This window comes from Pleurodeles waltl, chromosome 8 (assembly GCF_031143425.1).
Source record: "Pleurodeles waltl isolate 20211129_DDA chromosome 8, aPleWal1.hap1.20221129, whole genome shotgun sequence".
Lineage (NCBI taxonomy): Eukaryota > Metazoa > Chordata > Amphibia > Caudata > Salamandridae > Pleurodeles > Pleurodeles waltl.
This window is the reverse complement of record NC_090447.1, coordinates 166,283,468-166,308,859: the sequence shown is the minus strand read 5'-3', so window position 1 is coordinate 166,308,859 and position 25,392 is coordinate 166,283,468. Positions and strand designations below refer to the sequence as shown.

Sequence of the window (25,392 nt, the reverse complement as noted above, 5' to 3'; positions counted from 1 at the left end):
TTTGGATTGTGGTGGCTCAGAGATAAACAAGGATATGGAAGGAGATTTGACCAGCAAAATTCAGCATTTAGGAGTATTTAAGGTAAAAGTTGAGGCAATGAGGCTAAGTTGGCTGGGAAAACATTTTGGATACAAAGCTCATTAAGAATTTGCTTACATCTTGGGATGGATTCAGTGCAGGTATATGGATAAAGGAATATCTGGGTAGCTCCGAAGAGTTACTAGGTATGCTCAGAAGCAAATTGATTTTGTCCTTACAGGTCTTTTATTGCCTTGAAGAAGTCACTCTAACTGATTTAGGCTTATTTAAGCAGAATCATAACTTTCTGTCATGATCATTTTCATGTATGATATATTTTTTTTTTTATTAAGGGCCTGATTTAGGTCTTGGCAGGGGCACCGCCAAGCTATGTCAGCAGCGGACCAGAGAAGACCCTCCCGCATATTTAGATGTTACAGTTCTCCAGGTGGTGTACCTGTGGTGGTTCGCTGACAGAGGGAAGACATTGCAGGACTCAATGAACATCATACAATGGAGGTGGCTGTGAAATAGTGACAAGTCTCTCACACACACACACAGACATTCTACAAATTGCCATATGTGTCCCCCTGCATCACACACAACACAACACACCACCTACACAACCGTAACCACTGACATACTAACACAACATGTACATCCTGGAAACACACACTGACGGACATCCATGGCACAACATACACACACTATTAACACTGCACCCACACACAACACAACCTCAACAACCAACACAGCACACTCTACACAATCACTCACACAACATCACAACTACACACATCACGACAATGACCGCCACACAACACACCTGAATGTTGGACACAGCAACACAACATACACAATAACACCAATGCCATATGCAAGTGGCACACATACTACCACAACCACAGCACACCCTCCAACTCCCTCCACCTCAACCAGCCAATCACATTGCACACATACATGTACTGACTCGCACACACAAGTCGCAAACAACATGACAATATTGTCCCTTACTGCACAAAAACAGGATGGGATGGCGCATGGCAGCCCTCTTTGCATCAGCACAGGGGAAGAGGACAGGAATGTGCCATATCTCATAGATACGGTGCGCTCGTGCCCTTTTCTTTTGATGAAGGGCAGCGCATCAAGAATCCTTGCGTCGGTGCCCTGCTCCAAATCCTCGTAAAAGAGGCCCTTAGTTCCTGCACCTCAACTAGCTAATCACATTGCACAGACACACATACACGTACTGACTCACACACACAAGTTGCAGCACAACATGACAACACTGTCCCGTACAAAAACAGGATAGGATGGCGCATGGCAGCCCTCTGTGCGTCAGCGCAGGGGAAAAGGACAGGAATGTGCCATTTCTCATAGATTCGGCACTCTCCTGCCCTTTTCTTTTGATGCAGGGCAGCGCAGCAAGAATCCTTGCATCGCTGCCCTGCTCGAAAACCTCGTAAAAGAGGCTCTTTAGTTCCTGCACCTGGACTAAATACCACCTAGGCTACTGATATCTCATCACCTCAGCCATACCTGTTGCACATATCAAGACACCTTGCTGCACTGTACTGCACTGCTTGAAAGGGAAAGGGCAGGAATGCTCCACACCTGTCAAGACATAGTGCATTCCTGGTCTCTCCTTGCGCTGGAGCACCTGTGGCTGCCTAACACCATGGTGCAGGGGTGCCAGCATTGCAGGCAGGATTGTTTTTGTGCAGGAAGGGGCACCTTACTGCACAAAAACAATCCTTTGAGGCCCTTTTCCTCTCTCTACGTCTGCTAAAGAATGCAACGTATACAACATAGAGGAAAAAACAAGGAGAAATAAAGGTATTTCTCCTTGTTCCCCCTCCCCTGGGAAGTCGTAGCATTTTGATGCATTCCTATGCCACTCATGGTAAATCTGGAAATGCCCCAAAATCCACGGATGGATGCTTGGAACACCTGCGCTCCACCTAAGGAACGCTTCCCTGGGGCAGATGAATGCAAGGCCATTTGCGGAACAATAAAAAACACATTGAAAGATAGCAAACAGAAGAATTTTAAAGAACTCGTACAGCATAGCACATTTGTTGTAGTAGAACTTAAATTCAAACACAGATAAGCACCAAAATTCAGAAAAGCATTACTTTCTTTTCTAAGTATATCACAAAATAAATATGGCACCTTTTGTCTGATTTCTGCTTCTTTAGTCTCATGTTGTTCAACACAGCTCGCGTATTCCTGAGGTCGCTGAGCACTGCCTTGGGAGGTATGTTCTTCGTTTGAAGCTTCTGTTTCACCATTAGCACTTGCCAGATCAGCATTATCTTTTCTTTGCTGGTCTGTAACTTCCACAGAGCTACTAAGACAAGAAGATCAACAGAAAAATGTTGTACTTTTAAGAATATTGTAGGCTTATTTTCTATGTAACTCTAGGCCCTAATCCTGATGGTTTACAAATACTAAATTGAGCACAAACTCCCATTTGCTCCTGATTTGGTTTTCCAACTAGGCGTAGGCCTAACTGACATATTTCTCTCTGGAGTATTTACTCGTAATTACCGAAAAAGTACTCGTAATTGTGTGTAATTGAATGACAAGCAAATCCAGCATATAGCACTATTTTGCACCCTCACAACCAAAATGGGCCAGATGATGCACTTTGCGCTGAGAAAATAGCACTAAATGCCACAGGACAAGAACAGCACTAGCCAGCGGACGCTCTCTCTCTCTTAGGCCCATTTTTGCAAGGCCCATGCAGCAGGGCAGCGCTGACTGGTGCCATCGGGAAAGGGCAGAAATGTGACATATCATCAAGATAAGGTGCATTTCTGTCCTCTCCCCCTGCGCTGGCACATAAACTGCTCACATAAGCCAATGCAGGCATCCTTGCACCATGGTGCAAGGGATCCTGCATTGTGGGGATGATTGTTTTTGTGCAGGAAGGGACAGAAGCAAGGGTTACAAACAAACTCCATTTTCAGATAGCTCACTGCAGAAACTATTGTGTAGACTGCAAGTATCCCCTCATACTAGTAAGACAGTTACAAACAAACTCCATTTTAAGATAGCTCACTGCAGAAACTAATGTGTATACTGCAAGTATCCCCTCATACTACTAAAACAGATTAGGTGCTTAATGCACAGAAGGGAGAAATGTGTGTTTTACACATGCCTACAGATGGAAATCTTAAATAGCTTACTCTACAGCATTATGTGCAACTTCGGTATGATAGCTTAAAGGGTTCATATAGTTGTTACAGCGATCTTGTGTAATCTGTGGGTGACAAGTTACAAAGTGGTAAATCAGTTCATGTACTTTTGCCCCTTCTGCAAAGAACTGCATATTACTGCCCATAACTGCAAAGTAACTAAGAAGCAGATTTATGAAAAGTGGCACTGCACCTAGTGCAGCACCACTTTTCTTGTGCCCCTTAGCGCCCCCCTAACGCCATAATGTGTGCCATATTTAAAATACGGCACACAATGGAGGTAGTCAGGGGTACTAGTCTCATAATTGTTTATGCTAGTCTGGTGCTTTGCAGGATTAGCATCAAAAATGTTGGTGCTAATCCTGCAAAGCAGCCAGAGGCCCATTGAAAATAATGGGAAGCTCCCTTTAATGGCTGCTCTTAGCAAGCGTTAAAAATCCTTATAAGAATGATGCAAAGAAATGTCTTAGATTTCTTTGCGCCATTTTCTCAGTCCCCCTAGCACCAGAATGTCCCCCTTGCATACATTATGCCTAGTGCAGCCATAATGTGGCATAAGGGGTTACAAAGTGGCGCAATGCAAGCATTGCTCCACTTGGTAAATATGGCACAGCGTTTTTGGCCTTCTAATGCCATATTAGCATTTAAAAAAATGATGGTAATGTGGCGTTAGAATGGCACAGGGCCCTCCTAAATCTGGACGATTGTGCCTGGTGCATGAATAATGTGGTGCAAAGGGTTACAAAGTGGTACAGTGCAAGCACTGCGCCACTTTGTAAATAGGGAGCAGTGTTTTTGGCCCTCTAATGCCACATTAGTGTTAAAAACAAAAATGCTAACGTGGAGTTAGAATGGTGCAAGGCCCTCTTAAATCTGGGCCTAAAAGTTTTAAACTTCTAAGGCTGGTAAAATTTGTTCTCTTGGGTAGTCCTAACATTTATTATTCAGGGGCATAATACAGTCTACTTGCAAAGTGATGCTGCAGTTCAATCACTGGAACACGTACAGTAGGCACATTCAGTCATCTGCAGGTCACAATCTCTAAGTTATTCTGAGGTGATACCAGTGTTGCTATTCGCCCGTAAAAAGGATAGGAGTGACACCTCTTCCTTACAGTGATTAGAAACACAAAACTTGATATATATATAAAACTACTTTCCAGATCTGTTTGTCTTCTCTTGATGTGTCTTGACACAGCTTGTCTTAGTTCCCCTGGTGGTCTGCTCACCATGGAGGTGGTGTGAGATTCCAGGTATGTCTCACTTTGATTTCTTACAACTTCTGCTAGCCAAGAAATACAAAGGAGATTGTGTTTGTCTATATGTTGAGCTTTTGCAGCCAGGCCATGCTTGAGAGGGAAACACAGACCATTATCATTAAAAGCGAGCAGTCCCTTCACAAAAAACACTTTTAGAATTAATTAGTGCTGCTGCATGTGTCCTTGCATCAGTACCCCCCACAGAGACATAGGTGGGAGGATTTGTTGGCGGGAATTAACAATGTGATGAAAGGAATGCTTGAAATAATCTTAGACGCTGTCAGCCACTTGTGGTTCCAACAGTCTATCATTTCTCATCCAGTATGCCACTCAGAACAGAAACCAGCAATTTACAAATAACTTTTGGTCCCGCTACAATAAGCAGAGTCTATGCCGAACTACTGCGCCTTGTCCCCTTCAGACAGTAAAAACAATACACTAGAATCAGGTCCAAGTGATTGCTTGTGTCTGAGATTTTTGCAAGAATTTCTTCCATCACTTTGTTGTTTGTTACTGTAGACACCCTCAGTGCGATGGGTATGTCCAGCTGTCGTTCCTGAGCTCACTGTGCCAGAGGATTGAATATATGCCTCATTGACAAGTCCTAAAAAGGTCTGAGGTTGCTTATGTTCCTGTCAAGATGGGACCTGGCAAGGCAGTTCTCCTGAACTTTTATTGAAGTAAGACCAAGACTGATTTACATGCCACAGGTCTCTGTCTAGCGTGAGTATGTGGGTGATAAACAATGGGCTGAAATGTGCCCTGAACAAATGCCAGTGACGGAGGTTAATCCAACCATTTCTCCTATCACCTTCTTGTCTGTTGCAACAGTAATAAGCTTGGCACTCACGCTTTTCCATCACTGGTTTCTGTTGAATGCCTTCTCCTGTCCTTGTGGGTTGGGAACGCCACAATGCTTCTTGGGCAATCAAAGACTCACACCCCCTAAAAATATTAACTAAGATAAGCCCCTGCATTCCAGCCCTCTACACCAGCACCAATTACATTACACAAAGTCACAATCATTTTCTTATATATTTATGTTTTAGGCACAAGAGAATAAAAAATGTGCCCAGAATCACAAGAAGTTGAGCCGACTCAAACCTGGCTCCCCAGTCTAAAGTCGCCAGTCCTGGCTTTTAGTCACATTATTCCTGTCAGGTCTGGGGAATCAGATCTGTGTCAGCTCAGGTTTAGAGTGAGCACTTGCACCTGCAGTCAGCAGATAATAAATACATCTTTTCCAGAGGCAGCTCCTCCGCAGTGGCAGAGAGGCATCGCCCCCATGGCTGAGCCAGCAGATAAAAAAAGAAAACAATAGCTTGTTATCATTTTATTTTTCATCATTTTTATTCTGCTGAGTCTGCAAGCAGAGTGTACAGGGAGGGGTGAGAATGGGCCATTGGAGGTGGGACGGGGAGGAGGGGAGAGTGCACTAGGTGTGCATGTGTGTTTTACCAGACGTTTGAGACCAGCCAAACACACATGTGCACTTAGGTTTCTCCAACTCGGCTGTATACAAAGCCGGGCTGGAGATACAGCACAAACCCCAGGCTTGTGTCTGAACGGCAGTCACTGTAGCTCATACCAATCCTGACACTGCTTACATGCTATGTTTAGCATGTAAGCAGTGCCAGAATTGCTGGGGAGCATGTGCTGGTGTCCCAGTGAATGCGGGGACACCATAAGAGGAGTGAGGCGGCAGGAGACTTTGTCGGGAAACAGGTGGAGCGAGGTAAGTGGTTTCCTTTTTAAAAAAAAAACGTTTTGTTTCCCCCGTCACCCTCACCGCCCCTTGACATATGCGGCGGCCGCCGCTGATCTTATCAAATGCTGCAGCGTGGTTTCTAGTTATGCTACAAATGGGACAACAAACAACTAAAAAATTCTCAGGAGTGTTAGAAGTTAATGAAAGAAACAGAGCATAACTTCAGCCACTGACAGTCTGGATCTGCTTTGTTTGGACAAATTGTTTTAAAAAGTGTCACTATTAATAATTCACAGTAGCAAGTGACTTAAAACGAAAGTTAAATGTCAATACATTCTTTTCTGCTTTTCCCATGTATGCCGAAGAAGACGTGAACATGCCTCCTGCTTGGTTGCACTGTTGAAACAACGGTTTGGTCAGGGCTCTGGGCTAGAGGTACATACAACTGGTTGCAAAATACTGGTGGCAATGTGCAACCAGTATTTTTGCTACCAGCCTGGTACTTTGCGAAGCAACCTATGTACTGGTAGGTTGCTTTACAAATTACTAATTTATAGAGGGTTACAATTCAACCTACCTCCTGAATATTAATGAGGTAGGAAGCAATTTGTCACCCACTAGGATTTGCTGCCGTCACAGGGATTGTGGCCTGCTTTGTGTCAGAAGAGCATTATGGCCCTCCGCCGCCCGCCATAGTCCCGCCGACAAATGACCGCACCGCGGTCAAAAGACCGCGGCGGCCATTCTTACATTTCCGCTGGGCCGGCGGGCGCTCTCCAAAAGAGCGCCCGCTGGCCCAGCGGAAATGCCCCTGCAACGAGGATGCCGGCTCCGAATGGAGCCGGCGGAGTTGCAGGGGTGCGACGGGTGCAGTGGCACCCGTCGCGTATTTCAGTGTCTGCATGGCAGACACTGAAATACTTTGTGGGGCCCTCTTACGGGGGCCCCGCGGCACCCCCTACCGCCATCCTGTTCCTGGCGGGAGACCCACCAGGAACAGGATGGCGGTAGGGGGTGTCAGAATCCCCATGGTGGCGGAGCGCGCTCCGCCGCCATGGAGGATTCTGTAGGGCAGTGGTAAACCGGCGGGAGACCGCCGGTTTACCCTTTCTGGCCGCGGCTGAACCGCCGCGGTCAGAATGCCCTTGGGAGCACCGCCAGCCTGTTGGCAGTGCTCCCGTGGTCGGTGACCCTGGCGGTCACCGGCCGCCAGGGTCAGAATGACCCCCTATGTCTGTGATTGCTTTTAAAGAAAGCAATCATTGTTTTAAATGCAGCACATTTTTCTTAAAGGAAAATGAGATGCATTTCAAAATAAAAATTAAATGTTTAATTTTTATTTTTAGGTCGAGTGCACATGCACTTTGACCTGTTGTAAGCATTGTAGGCTTTTAACAACGCCCACCTCACGCCCATCACTTTCACTCATTCGTGGGCTTGCCTTTCAAAAATTCCTTGATGTAATTAGTAAAGGCTTTACATTTGTCCTTCCTTGGGACAGTTTTGTTAGCACCTTGCAGACTGCCCCTTTATATGGATTATTGCACGATTGCCTATATACTTCAGCATGGGGGAATTATATATTTTTTTTGTCTCTCTCCTTCACGCTGCATGGCATCCATGGCGCTCACAGCATGAACAGGCACAACGGAGGAGCACCCAGATCCTGGCCAAACCGAAACCTGAGTAGATCACCATACACCACAATAAAATTCCCTAATTCCTGTACCAGATTTCCCGGAGGGCGCCTTGTCGCCCTCCTTGTATTTCTATTGTGCACGACGGGCCTCCTCTCCGATATGTTTCATTTCCCCAATCTTTAAGGGCCTGACACCCGATACGCGGCCAGTGCTCAGGTTACGGTTATTACAGCTCGGCCCATCAATGCCCTGTTAACTAACTATACCTACTAACTCCCTGTTAACTATCTCTACTAATGCCCTGTTAACTATCCCGACTAAAGCCCTGGTAACTATTGCTGCTGATGTGTTACGTCACTATTTTTTTTACTGCTTGTTTATATTGTGAAGATTCCTTCTTCTTACACATCAGAATGCTTTATATATTGACTGGGCCTCGTCAACAATTCCAAGGGATGAGGCGCATACCATTTACTATACAGATATAACACAGATGTCATCACTCCTCACACTGGCACGACACAGATTAGTCTGCCATTCATTTGTAGTATGCCCCTCTGCATATCAAGGATGCTCTTCTTTCCCCATCTTCAAAATAAATCTATCCTACACTCCTTGAGAAATACCTCCCATCGGGCTGCGCAGTCTTGTGAGCTCTTTGTCGTGAATATTTTCATGCTAATAAACATCCCTTTTTAATCAACGTTATGCCCTTCAAATCCGTTCATTCATTCATTTATTCATTTTCTGTCCCTGTTCGTTCGATCAACCTTACTGACTTTATTTTAGCTCATAACGTGCAGCGATTTGGTACCCCGATGGGCAGGGCTGTGCGTTTTATTCCTGTGTCACTAAATGTCACAAGCGTAGTGTGAGGCATCTAATTATCTTATAATATTTCTAACTTTTCTAAAACTGTGAGGGTTAAAAGCCTCACTCTGTTCCTCTTTTAACCATCTCTTCATTTATATTGTTTATTCACAAGCTTTTCACCAGTTTTGCAACGATTCCATGTTTATCTGATTTATTTGCATGCATCAGTTTTTGTACAACCTTATCGTTCTTGTAGAGTTAATGACGAAGGTTTATGTACCAGTACTGCTACAGTCAATATATAGTTGACGTAGTAGTTTATATGAACATTGTATAGAGCTATGAAATCCCCTTTAAGGGGGGATACTAACTAACCAGGGAAAATATATTTACATTACATCAAATGTACAAGTCAAAACATAACAACTTATAGTTAAACAAAAGTGGCATAACATTCAATATGAACAAGGAATTCCCCAGGGCACTTCAAAAGGACACTTCACTGATGCACCGCCGTATGCGTGTGACCTACTGGCAAAAACGGTAGTTACCAGGGAGTCTGTGGAGAAGTATGTTCTGCAAATGTTGTGCCATTGAACATGCAAATAACATAATGGAAACACCACGTACGTGGTATTTTACCAGAAACATGTTGACACAGATGTGTTAATGCCACTCATATAGTGGTGTAAAACTGCTAGGTAATTCACCACTAACCATGTAAATGTACCCAACTGCATGCAGCTAATCTTACCCATGTAACCATGTAGCCATGTGAATGCCATGTAAATTGTGATGTGTAATGTTACTATTCCAACTCTGATGGCAGGATGGTGAAAGCGATATTCTATTGGAGTTAGCACGCAGATTTAAATTAGGATGGTAACTGGCAACATTTTCATATTTTGCTGCAAATAGAGGAAGAAGGTAAATGGAAGTGCTTTAGTTCTATTCAGGGCCACTGGAATTATATGGCAGGAAAATATGAAATTATGAGGCAGGGTTGACCAATTTATGTGGCAAGAAAAGTCCAGTTTTTAATTTACAATGCCAACAGCGCTAACTCAAGCCAATGTGAGACCTATTTCATTGCAAATGCTTGTTTAGGAGTAGGCAGTGGTGTGTGGGACATTCTTAAAGGGGAAAGAGTCCCATGGAGACCTCTTCCCATTTGCAAATGGGCTAGCACTAACTTTCAGTTGGTAATAAAGTACGAGTGTTTTGCAACCGTATTTCTGCGGTAAAACATTAGTACATACCACTACGATTTGGTATGTAAGGGACACCCTACACACGGCCTTTCCAAATACTGAATCGTTATTAGCTTGCAAACCCAAATTGTATTTCAGTTATGTGGTACTGTATCACAAGTTGGGTATGATACATTAGATAAGGCCTTTTTTGCATTCTCAAACACCCCAATTCTGCGAATCAGACCATTTGTGACTACAAAAAGGCTTCATACACCTAGCCCTTTGTTTGTTCCTGGTTACATAAGGGGTCATTCTGACCCTGGCGGCCGGTGACCGCCAGGGTCACCGACCACGGGAGCACCGCCAACAGGCTGGCGGTGCTCCCAAGGGCATTCTGACCGCGGCGGTTCAGCCGCGGCCAGAAAGGGTAAACCGGCGGTCTCCCGCCGGTTTACCACTGCCCTTGTGAATCCTCCATGGCGGCGGAGCGCGCTCCGCCGCCATGGGGATTCTGACACCCCCTACTGCCATCCTGTTCCTGGCGGGTCTCCCGCCAGGAACAGGATGGCGCTAGGGGGTGCCGTGGGGCCCCCGTAAGAGGGCCCCACAAAGTATTTCAGTGTCTGCAAAGCAGACACTGAAATACGCGACGGATGCAACTGCACCCGTCGCACCTTCCCACTACGCCGGCTCCATTCGGAGCCGGCGTCCTCGTGGGAAGGTAGATTTGCCCTGGGCTGGCGGGCGGCCTTTTGGCGGCCGCCCGCCAGCCCAGGGCAAATCTCAAAATACCCTCAGCGGTCTTGTGACCGCGGAGCGGTATTTTGACGGGGGAACATTGGCGGGCGAGAATCACCCCCATAATGTCTTTTCAGGGTGCAGGACAGATGTAATGATGCACTTTTGTGCAAAGCAAACATCTTCCTTGTGTGCTCCATGCATGCGCTATATACCCCTCAACCAAGTATCCAATGAGGATGGTAAGGTCACCTACAATGGTGAGTGATACCATTGTAGTTAATGTTGATCACGCAATGAGAAGTCCCCTGCATGGTGAACAGCTCCATACCCCTGCCCTGAGAGACAAACTGGCATTCGGACTTTTTGTTTGCCCCTAGCGCCCTGCTACTCTAGGCCTCAGCCACGCCCTATTATTACGAGATCCTGAATCTTTTATGTGAACTTGAGGGGTGCCTGCAGCATACCTTTATTGTGGGGTTGGACGACCCCCATTGCCCTGGGTTCATCACATAAAGAGGTGGTGGCAGAGTGTGATGTGTTGTAAATCAATAATATGGCTTGGCCATTTTCTCTGCATCAATAAATGGAATGTATACTGTCACATCTCTTGTAAATTTCTGTTGTTTTGATACCCAGTATCTTGCACTCATATTCCATGTGTGTGAATGTGCAGTGAGTGTGTATCACATTATGTAGAAGGACTCTGTGTGTTGTGAGGTCTGAATAATACAGATGAGGGATTAATATTGGAAGACTATGGTTTAGCACGGCACAAGATGGAGGATAAACATAGCTTCCCAAGACATTCGAAACATATTACATGCTTACCTGTAGCTGGACTTTGAAAGTATAAGCATCACCATTTCAAATGGCAGCCTGATGTCAATCCGAGAACTGGTTCTTCTGTTGCTGATACCAGAGAAGTGGAGCAGCATTGCCAGTGAAGTTGATGCTCAATTGGCTTGAAATTTACAAATGCCAAAGACACATCTCAGGTGACAAATTATCTCAGAGGCTGCAAGTACCATGCTTGGTACCCCTCTATTTTCAGCCCACAGAGCCAAGGCTGCCAAAAGACATTGTCCCTCTGCACAGGATCTGCCACACTGACTTCATCCAGCAAGTCTTGTTTAACAATGAGGTTGCACCAGAACCTCTACCATGAGATGCTGCCACTGTGAAGAGCAGGAATGCAAGCTGTGCCCACCGCACCATTAGATCTGTAAAAGTCTTTGAGGAGGTTAACAAGGGCTATCCTGAAAACTGAACAAACAGGGTCTGACACGACATAAACTGTTTTTTTGACAGTAACGTGATAGCATGGTTGGTGATCCTATTTATGTTTATGGGAGCCATTTGGAACGTTAAAAGAGTGAAAATACTTCCAAGACATCCAATGCTCCCCTCCTGAGAGTGAGTTGCGAGGTGTGAAGCTGTAACAGACTTTTTGCTTTTAATAGCTCTTATACCTCTCCCTGTGTTAATCAGGGCAGGGCAAAAACCTGGAGGAGCAATAGTGCCAGAAGCCATGTGCAAGGGCAAACTATCCACTGATGCTAATGGGCTATCAGCTAACATTTGGCAAGCCATCTACATTAAAATATTTGAGGATGGTCCCTAGCTGATTCTGGAGGCTATAAAAGAAGATTTCCACATTCTTCCTCACTTATTAAAGGCAACAAATCTTTTTAAACTATGGTAACCTCTCCCGCTCAGTCTGTCATAAATACAGATTCTGGTTACTTGAAGGAACTTCTGCACACCGTAATCTCACAGTGGAGAGCCACAGGAAAACATCCTTCCTTGTGGGTGAGCAGGGACTGAGGGGCTTGGTGTATGTGTGAAAAACTGAAAGGGGAACAATAGTACAAAAAAGTGATAGTGGCTGGGGGCGTGGCTTTCCAGCACCGAAGATGGCCACACTTTAACGGCTCTCCAGATGCCGCTAGGGGGAAACCCAGAAAATCCATCCTTAATCCTGCCAGGATGGAGTAAAATTAAGTGAGAATGGCCCAGCGGATCCGTGGATCGGTCCTAGATCCCGGAGAACAGTGGAGGAGGTCGTGGCTGCGGGGACCTGGTGATGGCTTGAGCCGGGAGAATCGAGGAATCTGGGAGACGGCCTGGGCCGATGACGGTGAGCAGGCGCAGTGCACTAGCGGGCTGCAAGGAGGTCTGGAGAGAGGGGAGAGGAAAAGGGCCATTGGGGCCGAGTGCGAAGGGAAAGTGAACGAGGCCTGGAGAAGTGGCGAGCCCCACCGTGAGTGGAGGACTCCTGCCTCGACCACCCCACCCCCCTGATATCCTGCAGCGAGAACGACACTCAAAGCGGGCAGCGGGACACCACGTGGCAAGTAGCACTGGAGACTGGGACCATAGCACCTAGGTCGGGAGAAAGCGGCACAGGTGGGGCACAGGTGGGGCACAGGTGGGGCCCTAGTGCAATGAACAAGAGACAAACTGGGGGCCACGAGGCGGTAAAGACAAGAGGACAAGTGGGGGAAGCCACAGGGAAGATTCCAAAGGAGCGCTAGTCACTACACACGCATCTGGTGGCTCCTTGCCCCCCCCAGCCAAAAGTGGTGGGGACCGGGCCGGAAGCAACACCTTGGGCCCGGCCCGACCAGGAGTTAACAACAACCCGAGTAAAGGCCATGGTCGGGGGCCGAGGTGCGCGGCCCCAGCAATCACATACTATCACCAAATAGGCAATCTCACGCATGGCAGTATCGGAGGTGGCCCCTGGGACCGGGCCCACTGATCCAGACCCGCCAACGCAATCGGAGCCCACACTGACAGACATCATGATGGCCATTCAGGGGGTAAAAGACACCTATGAGTCAGAAGTAAACACAGTAACGATGGAAGTAAACCTCATGAGGGCAGATCTTAAAAAAGTCACGGAGAAACTGACTGTGGGGGAGTCTCAGATCCTAGGCTTACAGTCGGTTACGAAACATCTGGAGGATCAAGTGAAAAAGCTCACAAAACAAACCACGGTCCTCACTGCCCGTCTCGAGGATCAGGAAGGAAGAGCGAGACGAAACAACATTCGCATACTGAGGGTCCCCAAAGGGGCAGAGGGCTACAGCGTCGATCTGTTCGTGGAGGACTTAATCACAAATAAGCTACAGCCGAAGAGACTTTAAAAATTCTTTTCAGTTGAAAGAGCGCACAGGGCACCTATCCCCAGGCCGCCACGGGGGGCACCCCCAAGAACAATCATAGCCTTTGTGTTTAATTACAGGGATCAAGACAACAATAGAAATGCTTTGATGGGGTCAAACGGGTCCTATGTGAAAAGGAGTTTAAGTATATGATGCTGTTCCCTGCAAAATTAAAGGAAATAGCGGAGGGGAAGATATGACTGTTTAACACACCGGAGGAAGCATGGGACTGGCTTGAGGGCTGGAGAGTGAAAGGGAGAAAATAAGGGACAAGCAGAGTATCACCGGACCAGTGGCAGGGTTGCGACGGCCACCGAATATCGGGCGTGGGTAACCGCTCAAGCAAAACCAATGGTGCCACAGAAACATAAGAATGGAAAGGTCCCAAAAGACGACATCCGGGTGGACACAACGAACATCAGGACTAGATCGTGGCATGAATGAGAACTCCTGATGGACAGTAAGATTTGGGGGGACAATAGACTACGGTAATTGGGAGGTAGCTGGTTGAAAACTCATCAGCAGGGCAGCAGGGTGTGGGGAAGATTGGGAGAAACTTGAAGAGTTCTTAGTTAAATGTTATGGTTAGTTGAGAAAATGTCGATGACTGCTCAGACAACGTATGGGAAGACAAGGTGACACAGGGCATGGTGCAGCATCAGACCCGGGCCCATCTCCAAGAGGGTGGGGGGGCTAAAGATGGATCAAGCCCAGTAGGATCACACACCATGTCATATGATGGCAACACGTAGCTTGCAAATCTGATCCTGGAATGTGAATGGTCTAAGAAATAATATAAAATGCACATTAATCCTCCAATATCTCAGAAAACACTCCCCAGACTTGGTACTACTCCAGGAAACACACCTCAGGGGCACTCTATGAAAGGCCCGGGATAGATTTGGATACAAGCTAATAGCGCATGCAGGGTACAGAAATGGCTCTAGAGGAGTAGGGATACTGGCTAAGAAATTGACCCCCTTTGTGACTCAGGGCATGTGGCATGACACTCTGGAGAGGTATGTGTTGCTATCTGGCGTGTGGGAAGGAGAGGTTATAAACGTGGGGTCGGTGTATACTCCCCTCACCTGCATTCGTCAACATTCCAAGACTTGAGTGGGACCATGTTGAGCCTACCCCATGGGACCTTGATCTTGGGGGGAGATATGAATGCCATTATGGACCCAGCAATGAACAGGCTCTCAGGGGCTGCGGTTCGGGGTGGCAGGGGGGTGCTGAGCACACTTGTGGATACCATGGGATTGGTGGACATTTGGTGGGCAACAACACACATACCCGAGGATACACCCACTTTTCAACCCCCCCCCCCACAATAGCTACTCTCGCGTAGACTATCTGTTCACAAGTTACGGGGATAATCATAAATTCCAGGATGCGAGTATCAGACCCTGGGGAATCTCAGACAACTCCCCAGTTGAGGTGACACTGCAGAGCACGGTGCGGTCTACGCCCCTGCCCCCTAGGATAAGCGCATGGCATCTCAGAGATCCAGACATTAGAGAGGTACTAAAGATAGGGGCGGAACTCTACTTTACAGAGAACATTGGTTCTATGTCCTTCCGCAAGCATTGTATGGGAAGCATTCAAAATGGTTATGAGAGGGCAGGAGCAGGCTCTAAAAGGGGGGTGAGAAAAGAATCGATTTTACAATCCAAGACTTAAGGCGAGAAATACTACAGTTAGAAACAAGAGCGCAGGGAAATCGGGACAGTACGCTTGGACACATAGGCCCTGATTCTGACTATGGCGGGCGGCGGAGGCCGCCCGCCATAGTCCCGCCGACAAATGACCGCACCGCGGTCAAAAGACCGCGGCGGCCATTCTTACATTTCCGCTGGGCCGGCGGGCGCTCTCCAAAAGAGCGCCCGCCGGCCCAGCGGAAATGCCCCTGCAACGAGGATGCCGGCTCCGAATGGAGCCGGCGGAGTTGCAGGGGTGCGACGGGTGCAGTGGCACCCGTCGCGTATTTCAGTGTCTGCATGGCAGACACTGAAATACTTTGTGGGGCCCTCTTACGGGGGCCCCTGCAGTGCCCATACCATGGGCACTGCAGGGGCCCCCAGGGGCCCCGCGGCACCCCCTACCGCCATCCTGTTCCTGGCGGGAGACCCGCCAGGAACAGGATGGCGGTAGGGGGTGTCAGAATCCCCATGGCGGCGGAGCGCGCTCCGCCGCCATGGAGGATTCTGTAGGGCAGTGGTAAACCGGCGGGAGACCGCCGGTTTACCCTTTCTGGCCGCGGCTGAACCGCCGCGGTCAGAATGCCCTTGGGAGCACCGCCAGCCTGTTGGCGGTGCTCCCGTGGTCGGTGACCCTGGCGGTCACCGGCCGCCAGGGTCAGAATGACCCCCATAATGCCCTAAAACAGAAGGAACTAAGGGACTTTGTAGAAGGGGCTGCCCGCAGCCATGCATTAGCAGCGCAACAGCGCCTACACGATGTTGGTGATAAGGCCAGCAAATAATTGGTGTGGCTGGAGAGAAGCGAGAGAGAGAGGTCATGGGTACTAGAAATAGAAGACGAAGAAGGGACACTCTGGCAAGATAGTCCGGCCATCGCCAACATATTTGCTAAATACAGCCACCCATAGGGGAGAGACTGAATGTATGGAGCTCCTGAGGGATATTCAGCTAAGCAAACTGGGGGAAGAAGCATAGGAGACGCTGGAAGGTGACTTAACATTGGAGGAGATAACACAGGCAATACAGGGCCTACAATCTGGGAAAGCAATGGGCCCTAACAGGATACCCATAGAAATGTATAGAGCCATGGCCTCCCTGGTGGCACCGCATATGAGGGTTATGTTTCAAACCGCACTGCGGGATGGGATCCTCCCAGAGGACCAACGGATAGCTACCGAAGGGGTGATACATATGACAGGGAAACCACAGACCAGATGTAACTCATACAGACCAATCTGCCTCCTGAACGCGGAAACCAAGATCTTGGGGAAGGTGTTGGCAAATAGGCTCCAGGTGGTAATAGCGTCCCTGATTCACTCTGACCAATTGGGCTTTATGCCCTGGACGGGAACGTGACTCAACCTTGGGAGACTCTATGGGGTGCTACATATGACAAGTGCCCGCACTCTGAAGCGGCAGTCCTCATGGCGCTAGATGGGTGTGCCTTCTCTACAGGGAGCCAGTAGCACGAGTAATAGTGAACAGAACGATCTCCCGAGTAGTCGCCTTGCATAGGGGGACGCAACAGGGTTGCCCCTCTCACCCTTCCTATTCGCTCTGGCACTGGAGCCCCTGCTGGCACGGATCCGCCAAGACCCCCTAATATGGGGTACACCGGGGTGTGGTGGCTGGGAGGAGCACATTTCGCTCTACGCTGATGACATCTTGCTATATCTTATAAGGCCCGCTAGGTCAGCGGATAGGGTGTTGCACGTCTTTCAAATATTCGGTGACTATTCTGGTTATAAACTGGTCCAAATCTGTACTCTTTCCGCTGACAAAAGGTTTGCTACACCTGCCGTGGCTTATAAAGATCTCTGTGATGCAGGAAATCTTTAAATACCTAGGGATGCATGTTACAAGGGACTCACAGACATTTCTGGACATGAATCTCGGCTTTCAGATGAATCGGCTTAGGGTCGATGTCTCGCATTGGAGAACATTACCGCTGTCATTGACGGGCAAAGCGACCTTATTCCAAATAATGTCCCTCCCCCGCCTACTGTATGTGCTACAAAATGCACCATACCAGATTCCAAAGGCGCTATTCCAACAAGTAGACCAGGAGTTGCGACTGCTTTTATGGGATGGGGGAACCCCAAGCATAGCATTGAACAAGCTACAAAGGGGGGTCCTTGAGGGGGTAATAGCGCTCCCAGACATCCTCAAGTACTACTGGGCCTCACAGCTCTCAGTAATAAATGAATGGGTGTTTGCAGATAGAGACAAACCCGCATATCTGGTCGATAGATCCAAAATGGGCAGGAGAGACTATTTTATGGTGCTGTACAGGAATAGAGTGCTGAACAAACAGTCCTGAAACATACGCAGACAGTGGTGAGGTCTTGGAGGGAGTCCACTGGACCTCTTGGGTTAAGAGGCATCTTAACAGATCAGACCCCATTATGGGAGAGTGACCTCCCACATGAGGTGGATAAGCTGAAGAGCTTCACTATGTGGGAGCTACTAGGCATTGAGGGATTGGGTGACCTTTAGAGAGACCGGGCATATATCCTCTTCGCCACCCTGGAGCAGGAGTATGGCATGGCAAGAACAGAATGCTACAAGTATCTACAGTTGAGTCATGCCCTGAAATGCCACATTAGAGAAGGGGAGCAATTGGCAATTGCCACGCCCCTAGAAGACAGGCTCCTCACAAAACATATGCCAGAAAAATCTATCTCACTAACATATAGGAAACTCTTAAACAATGCCCCAGACACAGTGGGTTCCCTTAGGGCAGCATGGGTCAGGGATCTAGGTTAAATTAAGGGAGGAGGACTGGAAGGAAGCACTGCAGAGCCCAAAAGAAATAGCAATACGAACCAGATTCAGGTTAATACAATTGAAGATCCTCCATGTGCCTCCGGGGATGTGGACAGCCGGGCACCTTTTTTCATATCCTTTGGACATGCCCGGAGGTCCAGATCTTCTGGGCAGCGGTCACGGCACAGCTTACACAGACACTGAAAATTCAGCACCAGATATCAGATAAATAGATCCTATTACACATGACAGAGGATAAGCAAATACCCAGATATGTCAGGCTGTGGGGACTGATGGCATATGGAGAGGCTAAACGAAATGTAGCAAGACCATGGTGGCTCCCAGCCCCGCCAACATTACAGCAGGGGGAGTCTGACCTGGACTGGTGTCAAGCGGAATAAAAAGTTATATATCAAAGTTGGGGTTGCCCAAGGAAATGGGAAAAAATATGGGGACCTTGGACCGCAGCCAAGGGCCACATGAGGCCAGAATCACCACATGAGGGACTGCTGGGGGCATCGGGGACAGACACTGATTAAAGGACATGGGATACAAAACCAAGACCGAGGCTGTAAAAGTGCCTAAACCTAGGAGGATTAGTATGGGACGAGGAAATGTGATGGATGTACAAGCTATTTGCTATGCCGTGCAGAACTGTTGTGGTAATGTGAATGTACTGTAACTGAGCTGTGTTCAATAAAAATATGTTTTTTTTTTTAAGTGATAGTGGGCATGGGTATGAGAACCTGTTAAACTGTGATCACTCTGTAAGCGCCTGTTTGCATAGGGATTGCAGTTATCGGTGGTGGGATGTTTCTGGTGCTCAAGAATTACTGACTACAAAAACGTCTATTAAATTTTGACAAGTCAAACCTCCTGTAATTTGCATGGGAAACACGCTTGGTATTTACCATGGCAGTAAATGTTTTGGTGCATTGGCTCCCAAATCTACTTGTTATTTCACATCTCAGAGAAACAAACAGGGAATAGGTGCTATTTAATGCACACAAAAAGGTCTGAAGCCCTGGGTTTTACTGGGTACAATAAATTCTGACTTTCTGTCTGCGAACTCGTAATCTAGCTCTATGAGTCCAAATTCAAAGCTATACGCAGGTGCTGGTTCTACTTACATGCACCAGTAGCCTTTTTAGGTCTTGCCTACAGGCAGCTTTCAGCTGTCTGTTGTCGAAGAACTACTACGGACAATATAAATATCTACAGAGGTCTTAGAGTCAGCCCATTGCTCATCACTCGTTGGCTATCTTGTCAATCTCATTTGTTTACTTCTTCTTGTTTCCCTTTGTTTGTGTGTGTCTCTCTCCTGGAGCACAGCTTATCATCCTTTTAATTGGATAAGTTGGATCATTCCACTTCTTGTGCTCTGGAAACAACTTTTTTCAACACTCCACACAGGTGCATGTGTTTTCTTGATTCCACACTGAAATCCCTCTACACCACACCGTGCTTTCTCTGTGGGAATTTGCCATCTTGGAAGAGTAAAAAATTTGAGTAACAAAATGAACTCCGTGTCATGGCACATGTGCACAGCTGTGTGGTGGCGCAGGCATGGTGAAATTTTCACCACCATAGCGTCAAAAAACATCCATGTGTATATGCCTCATTTTGCTAGATTTTTCTTCTTTTTTGGTGAAGTGATTGGGCATCAACAACCAAGCAATTGGTTGATGCAGAACAGAATATGCCAAAACATTAGCAAAACTAAAAGTTCACGAATGCTATTGAAAGTCACGACCAATTGACTTGGGAAAGCTTATTTTATGAAGGCAAAGATATGTTTGCCATTCATAAAACATGGTTGTACACTGATAAAACTAAAATTTCTAATGCTTAGATTTCGCATTGAGTAAATATTCTATTAGAGGGGTGAGGGTTTGTTCTAGGACAGGAATGCCCTTAAAGTTTGGAAACACTCACAAACATATTTTTTTGTGATATTCACTATTTTTTCCTTGGCTGACTCCCACCCTCAAAATAGTCAGAGATTTACTTCTGTCAAGGACAGTTGTAGAGCTATTTCTCAGGAGTGAATGGGGCTAGAACACCATCATAATTGCTGGGGATGCAGGAGGAAAGGGTTTATCAAGAAGAAAAATATTTTCTGTATTGAGGACAAAAAGTGTAATTGCTCTCATACTCAGGGATATATAAGTGTGATTTGGCGGTGTGAATCTCAAATTTACCAACTAATAAAGCAGTGTGTCACAGGGTGTGAGGTGACCAAAGTGACCTGTTCCAATGAGGAACAGAGTCAGTACTGATTAGCATGGGTTGGGCCTCTGAGGCTGTTTTAGTGTTTCACAGACAGGTACTCTGATGCAGTGGAGATGGAGTTCTCGGTCTGCCAACCTCAAAATCTACCCACCTGATTTTGAGTCTGGCGACCCACAAGTTTTACACCATTGTAGAAAAATGTACTCTATCAGTGTAAAACTTCCTTCCAGGATCCAACGAAGTAGCTATCATCAGAAGTAAGGCGTTCAACCATCTACCCTAATTACAGTGGATAGTCAGATGTCTATTGTTTTACTGTCCATCACACCGAAGTATATCCAGACAGTGAGGAACAGTAAAAAAATATATGACCCCATCACCATGAGAGAAAACTGTGTGGGGGGTCGTTATTTTTTTCATAAACAAACTCCTGCTTGGAAAGCTTGTTTTAAAAAAATACAAACTTTGGAAAAGTTTGACGGCCAGCCATCATGTTTGACAGAGCTGCCCATTAACTTTTCCTACACTGACAGAAACTGCTGTGCTGGTGGGCTGTGCCAATGTTTAGAGATGTCTGCTGGGCAGACAGACCTCTCTGAATTTAGCAGGCTGAGTAAAAGCAGTAAACTCCTCCTCCTTCCTGTGTGACATTACTCTGTTTGCTAAATCCTAAATCAGGTCTGCTTTACAGTGGCAAAGTGTGCAAAGAACAAAGGTTTAGAATGCTACCTAGAGGGATTGCAAGTAAGTAGACTATTTGCAAGGATTTGTCCCATCACCTTTCGGGTGTTTTATTGCCAGCAGTTTTCAGGAAACCTGGGATGAACATAGTTTTTCAAACTTACTTTTACCAATGTTTGTGAATTCAAAAGAGTAGTACATTGGCATTCATTCAAAGAGTACTTCGAGGGGTGCAGATTTGCAACTTTTTCTTGGCAAGGATTGGTGCAATGCAGCACAGAAAGCAAAGTTGCTGCGCTGCTGTGCATCACCTGAAGAGAGAACTGCAACATATCATCACAGAAATGGTGCAGGTCTGCTCTCTTCATGCGCTGGCGCACATTGGGCTGCCTAGCACCAACACAGGCAAGTTTGCATAATACTGCAAAGGTGTCTGTGTTATAGTATCAATAATATTAATGCAGGAAGAGGTACCTTCCTGCACATAAACTATAATTGGAAGCTTTTTCCTCTTGGTATGTGTGCTGCTTTCTATAGAATGCAGCACACATGCGAAGAGGGAACAACTAGGTGAAATAAACATGTTACTCCTTGTTATACCAGCCTCCCCTGGCGCATCATTTTGGCAGAAAACCCATGTCTACAACTCCTTGTAAATATAGTTTAGCATCAGAATTCATGGGTAAATGCGTAGGAATGCCCACGGACCTCCCATGAAATGCTTACTCCAAATAACGCAAGGCAGCACAATGTGCTGCTTCACCTTACGTTTTCTTGCAAAGCCCCGTAACTTGGCATTTGCCAAATTAACATTTGCATGGCTTTGTAAATACCAAAAAGGAAGGTGTGTCGGGCTGCATCTAAAATATTACCCATCCATGATGCAAAATCTTTGCAAATCTGGGCCTTTGGAAGAGCCTTTTTTTGGCAACATGTCATACCATCTGCAGGTATTTTTATGATAAAATAGAGGGCAACAAAATGTCTGCAGGAGAAATACATAAGTTAGAGTTGGTTCTAAATGGTCATGAAACAATACTGATACAATCTATACATCCTTTTCAAGCAATACTTTGTATGGAACCAAAGAGTGGGAAACTACCACTGACTGAGCTGCAGAAAGGCCTTCAAAGTAGAGTTGTGTACTTATCGTTAGATTATAAACACAATATTGAAACTGTGGGTGTAGAGAGAGATTTGGAAGAACCACTTGTAATTCTAGTGAAGGGTGTGCCCACAAAAAAAATTGCCAGGAGGTAGTGGATGAGAATAAGGTAAAGAAAGCTGCATTCTATCTGAAACAGAATAATGTGTATTACAAAGATGTAGATATTCTTGCACACGGAAGTTGCACGGAGGAGGAAATCTTACCTTCAAGTGGATAGTTAGAAAAAGTGGTGAAAAGTAGAACTGTAACTGATTAAACAAGCTATAGGCGTGTTAATGAGTGTGTAGGTGAAATGCGTTTTCCACAAATATTTTCAACTGGAGTAGATGGGAAGTATGATGACCAGTCTGTGCAAATACCTGCCTCGGAGTATAGGTCAACTAGATTATATTCAGAGGACCCTAGATTTCGACAAAGTATACCATCTGTATTCCATCTTTTATTTGAAAGTTATTTGTCTGGACTGTCATACGCTGTTAACTTTATTCGTAGGGCAGGAGTTAACATGCAAAATATGTCTGCAAAAGACTTTGTTGAAAAACATTCATGGAAAAAATGAGACGCTTGAGTACAACTTGATCAATTTGATCGCATGCGAACGTGGGACCAATGAGTATTGGTATCGTCATCATGATGAGCTGAAGTGTATGTTGCCAAATTTAGGTGGACCAACTTGGTCTGTGACCCTGAGTTGTGCAGAGTATGCATGGGATGACTTACATGACTTTATGGGAGAAGCAATTCTAACATTAAGGGCATCCAATTGAAGACAGCAGGAAAACTTTGCTCTTTGGGTCCTGCAAATGTTTGCAGGTATTTTTGTCACAGATTTCGAGCCATGCTGTCATTCATCTGCAATTTAAAAAATCCACCTCTTGTAGAAGTTACTGAGTTCTCTTGGCTCAAAGAGTACCAAGCAAGAGGTGCTCCTCATCTTCATATGCTGTTGTGGATAAAAGATGTACCTAAATTTGAACAGACACAGATGAGTCTGTACTTTCTTTTATAGAACAGTGTTTTACATGTAGCATCCCAAAAGACAATTAGGGAAAAGGCATAAAACAGCAATACTTGTGTTTTCATTCACATAGATGTGGGAAGTACCGTCAGTGGAAATACAGAGCAAAAGGAACATTTTATACAAAAATGTTGTTTTGGATTTCCTGGGCCTGGAAGAGTTTTTTGTCTACACCTGGTAAATCACCCAAAAGCACTAACTACCTGAGGAGAACAGAGGCTTCAAAATATATCATTGAGTACATCCCTGTGATTCTGAAAATGTGGAATGCCAATCTAGATATTTAGTGTGTGGCAGACAACTCTATAGCTGTTAATTGTTCTGTAACTTCATACCTAACAAAATCTGAGAAGATGGAGATGAAAGATGTGTGGGAAGAGATTTCTGCTGAAAAGTCACTAACAAAAAATTGTGCACCTTCAGTTTGAAGATGCTTTCACACACGGAAATTGGATCCTATGAATGCTGTGATAGGTTGAGTTCAGCTAGTTTATCGAGATAAATCGAGAGGGTGAGTATAGGATAAGTATGCACTCGAAACAGAGTTTTGAAGACTCTTCCAGAAATTCAACACCTTGCCGAATTTGACCCAGAGAGTACAGATATTGTAAAAACAAACATGTTGTACACTTACTATCCAAAAAGGCATTTACATCTTGAAAATGTTGGTCTTTATGAAATACTCCAAAACTACACATATAGAAACAATGTCACTGAACATGTAGATGAAACTAAATTTGCAGAAGTTGGTTGTGATGGTTGTTTGGTAAGACACATCAAAGGCAGTCTAAATACCCATAGAAAACTGAGTTGCCAGACTGCTGAAAAAATAGCTTTTCTCTTTGGAACTTTTGCAGCTGCTTAAACCTTGGTGTTCTAAATCAAAATTACTGTGGAAGTTTGAGTGCTATGAAGACTTATTCAATGCTGCAAAGGAGAGCATCGGGGTTTAGTATTTCCAAACTAGGTGAAAATGTTAAATGATGAAATTGAACAGGAAGAAACAATTGATGCTAGGGTAGCTAAGGAGAGTTCACAAAGCAGCCAAAGTTCAGGTCTTGAAAGTCAAGATCCTCTTGGACAGCCAGTAATTGAAAATGAAGCTGCTATTGCAATGAATGAGGTGGAGGCTGCAATGGAACAAGCAAGACAGGAAACAATTGATTTGGCAGACTTAGTGGGAAAACTAAATTACAAAAAAAAGAAATATATATGGAGATGAAAGCCGCAGTTGAGCATGGATTGCTTCATGACAAAAAAAGAGTGTGCCTACTCAACATTTAAGCCTATACTGTTGTATATCAGTGGTCAAGCTGATACTGGTAATAGCTGCTTTGGTAGACCACCTGTTCCCCCCCTCTGACACCAGTCCATATGGGACTCCCAACCTTCAATGCAAGGGGAGCTGAGGCACCAACCCAAGCCGTTAATACCTCTACCTGGGTGTTCTCCTACTTTACATCCACTTTTGATGCTGCCTGTGGAACATGAAAACTAACTGGAATACCAAAAGTTATCGGGTGGAGCTTGTCAAGAGTGCTGAAAAAGTTGACATTTTTAATCATTGGGGAGGTAAGCATGGTCTCAGACTTAGGCCACATATTTATAGTTTTTGGTGCAAAACTGCACTAGCATAGCTTTGCGTAAAAAACGTTATCGCCGGCTTGCGTCATTATCACACGCATGCCAGGCATCATATTTCAATGAATGGTGCATGCCGGTGGTAAGGCTCAGCTAGTTTCCTGAAAAACGATGCTAGCCAGGTGGGGGTGGCGGTAGGGAAGGAGGAGGTGGTGCCTCAAAAAATTACGCTAGTCTGGTTAGATGCAAACAAAATGCCTCTAACCAGACTAGCACCATTTCCTGGCCCACAGCCACCAAAAACATGACTCATCATAGGAAAGGCACAAGTCATGACCACCACCCCAACGGCCAGCACAGGGGACAAGTGTCCCCTGGGCATGGACACTGCACCCGGTGCCATGCAGAGGGCCCCAAGTTAGGGCCACTGATGGCACTTTAAAAAACATGCCTAGAATGGGGTCCCCCATCCTGTGGTGTCCATCTGGTATGGGTGGGGGTGTT

The 25,392-nt window shown here is 46.0% G+C and overlaps 1 protein-coding gene across 1 annotated transcript in view; it reads right to left on the bottom strand.

The window, feature by feature from the left end:
• The window catches only part of LOC138249505 (cyclic nucleotide-binding domain-containing protein 2-like), a 611,285-nt gene that overhangs the window by 539,028 nt on the left and 46,865 nt on the right, over positions 1–25,392 (bottom strand). The window contains exon 2 of the mRNA XM_069203460.1: positions 2,192–2,369. Coding sequence (XP_069059561.1) covers positions 2,192–2,369 — 178 coding nt within the window. The remainder of the gene's footprint in view (positions 1–2,191; positions 2,370–25,392) is intronic.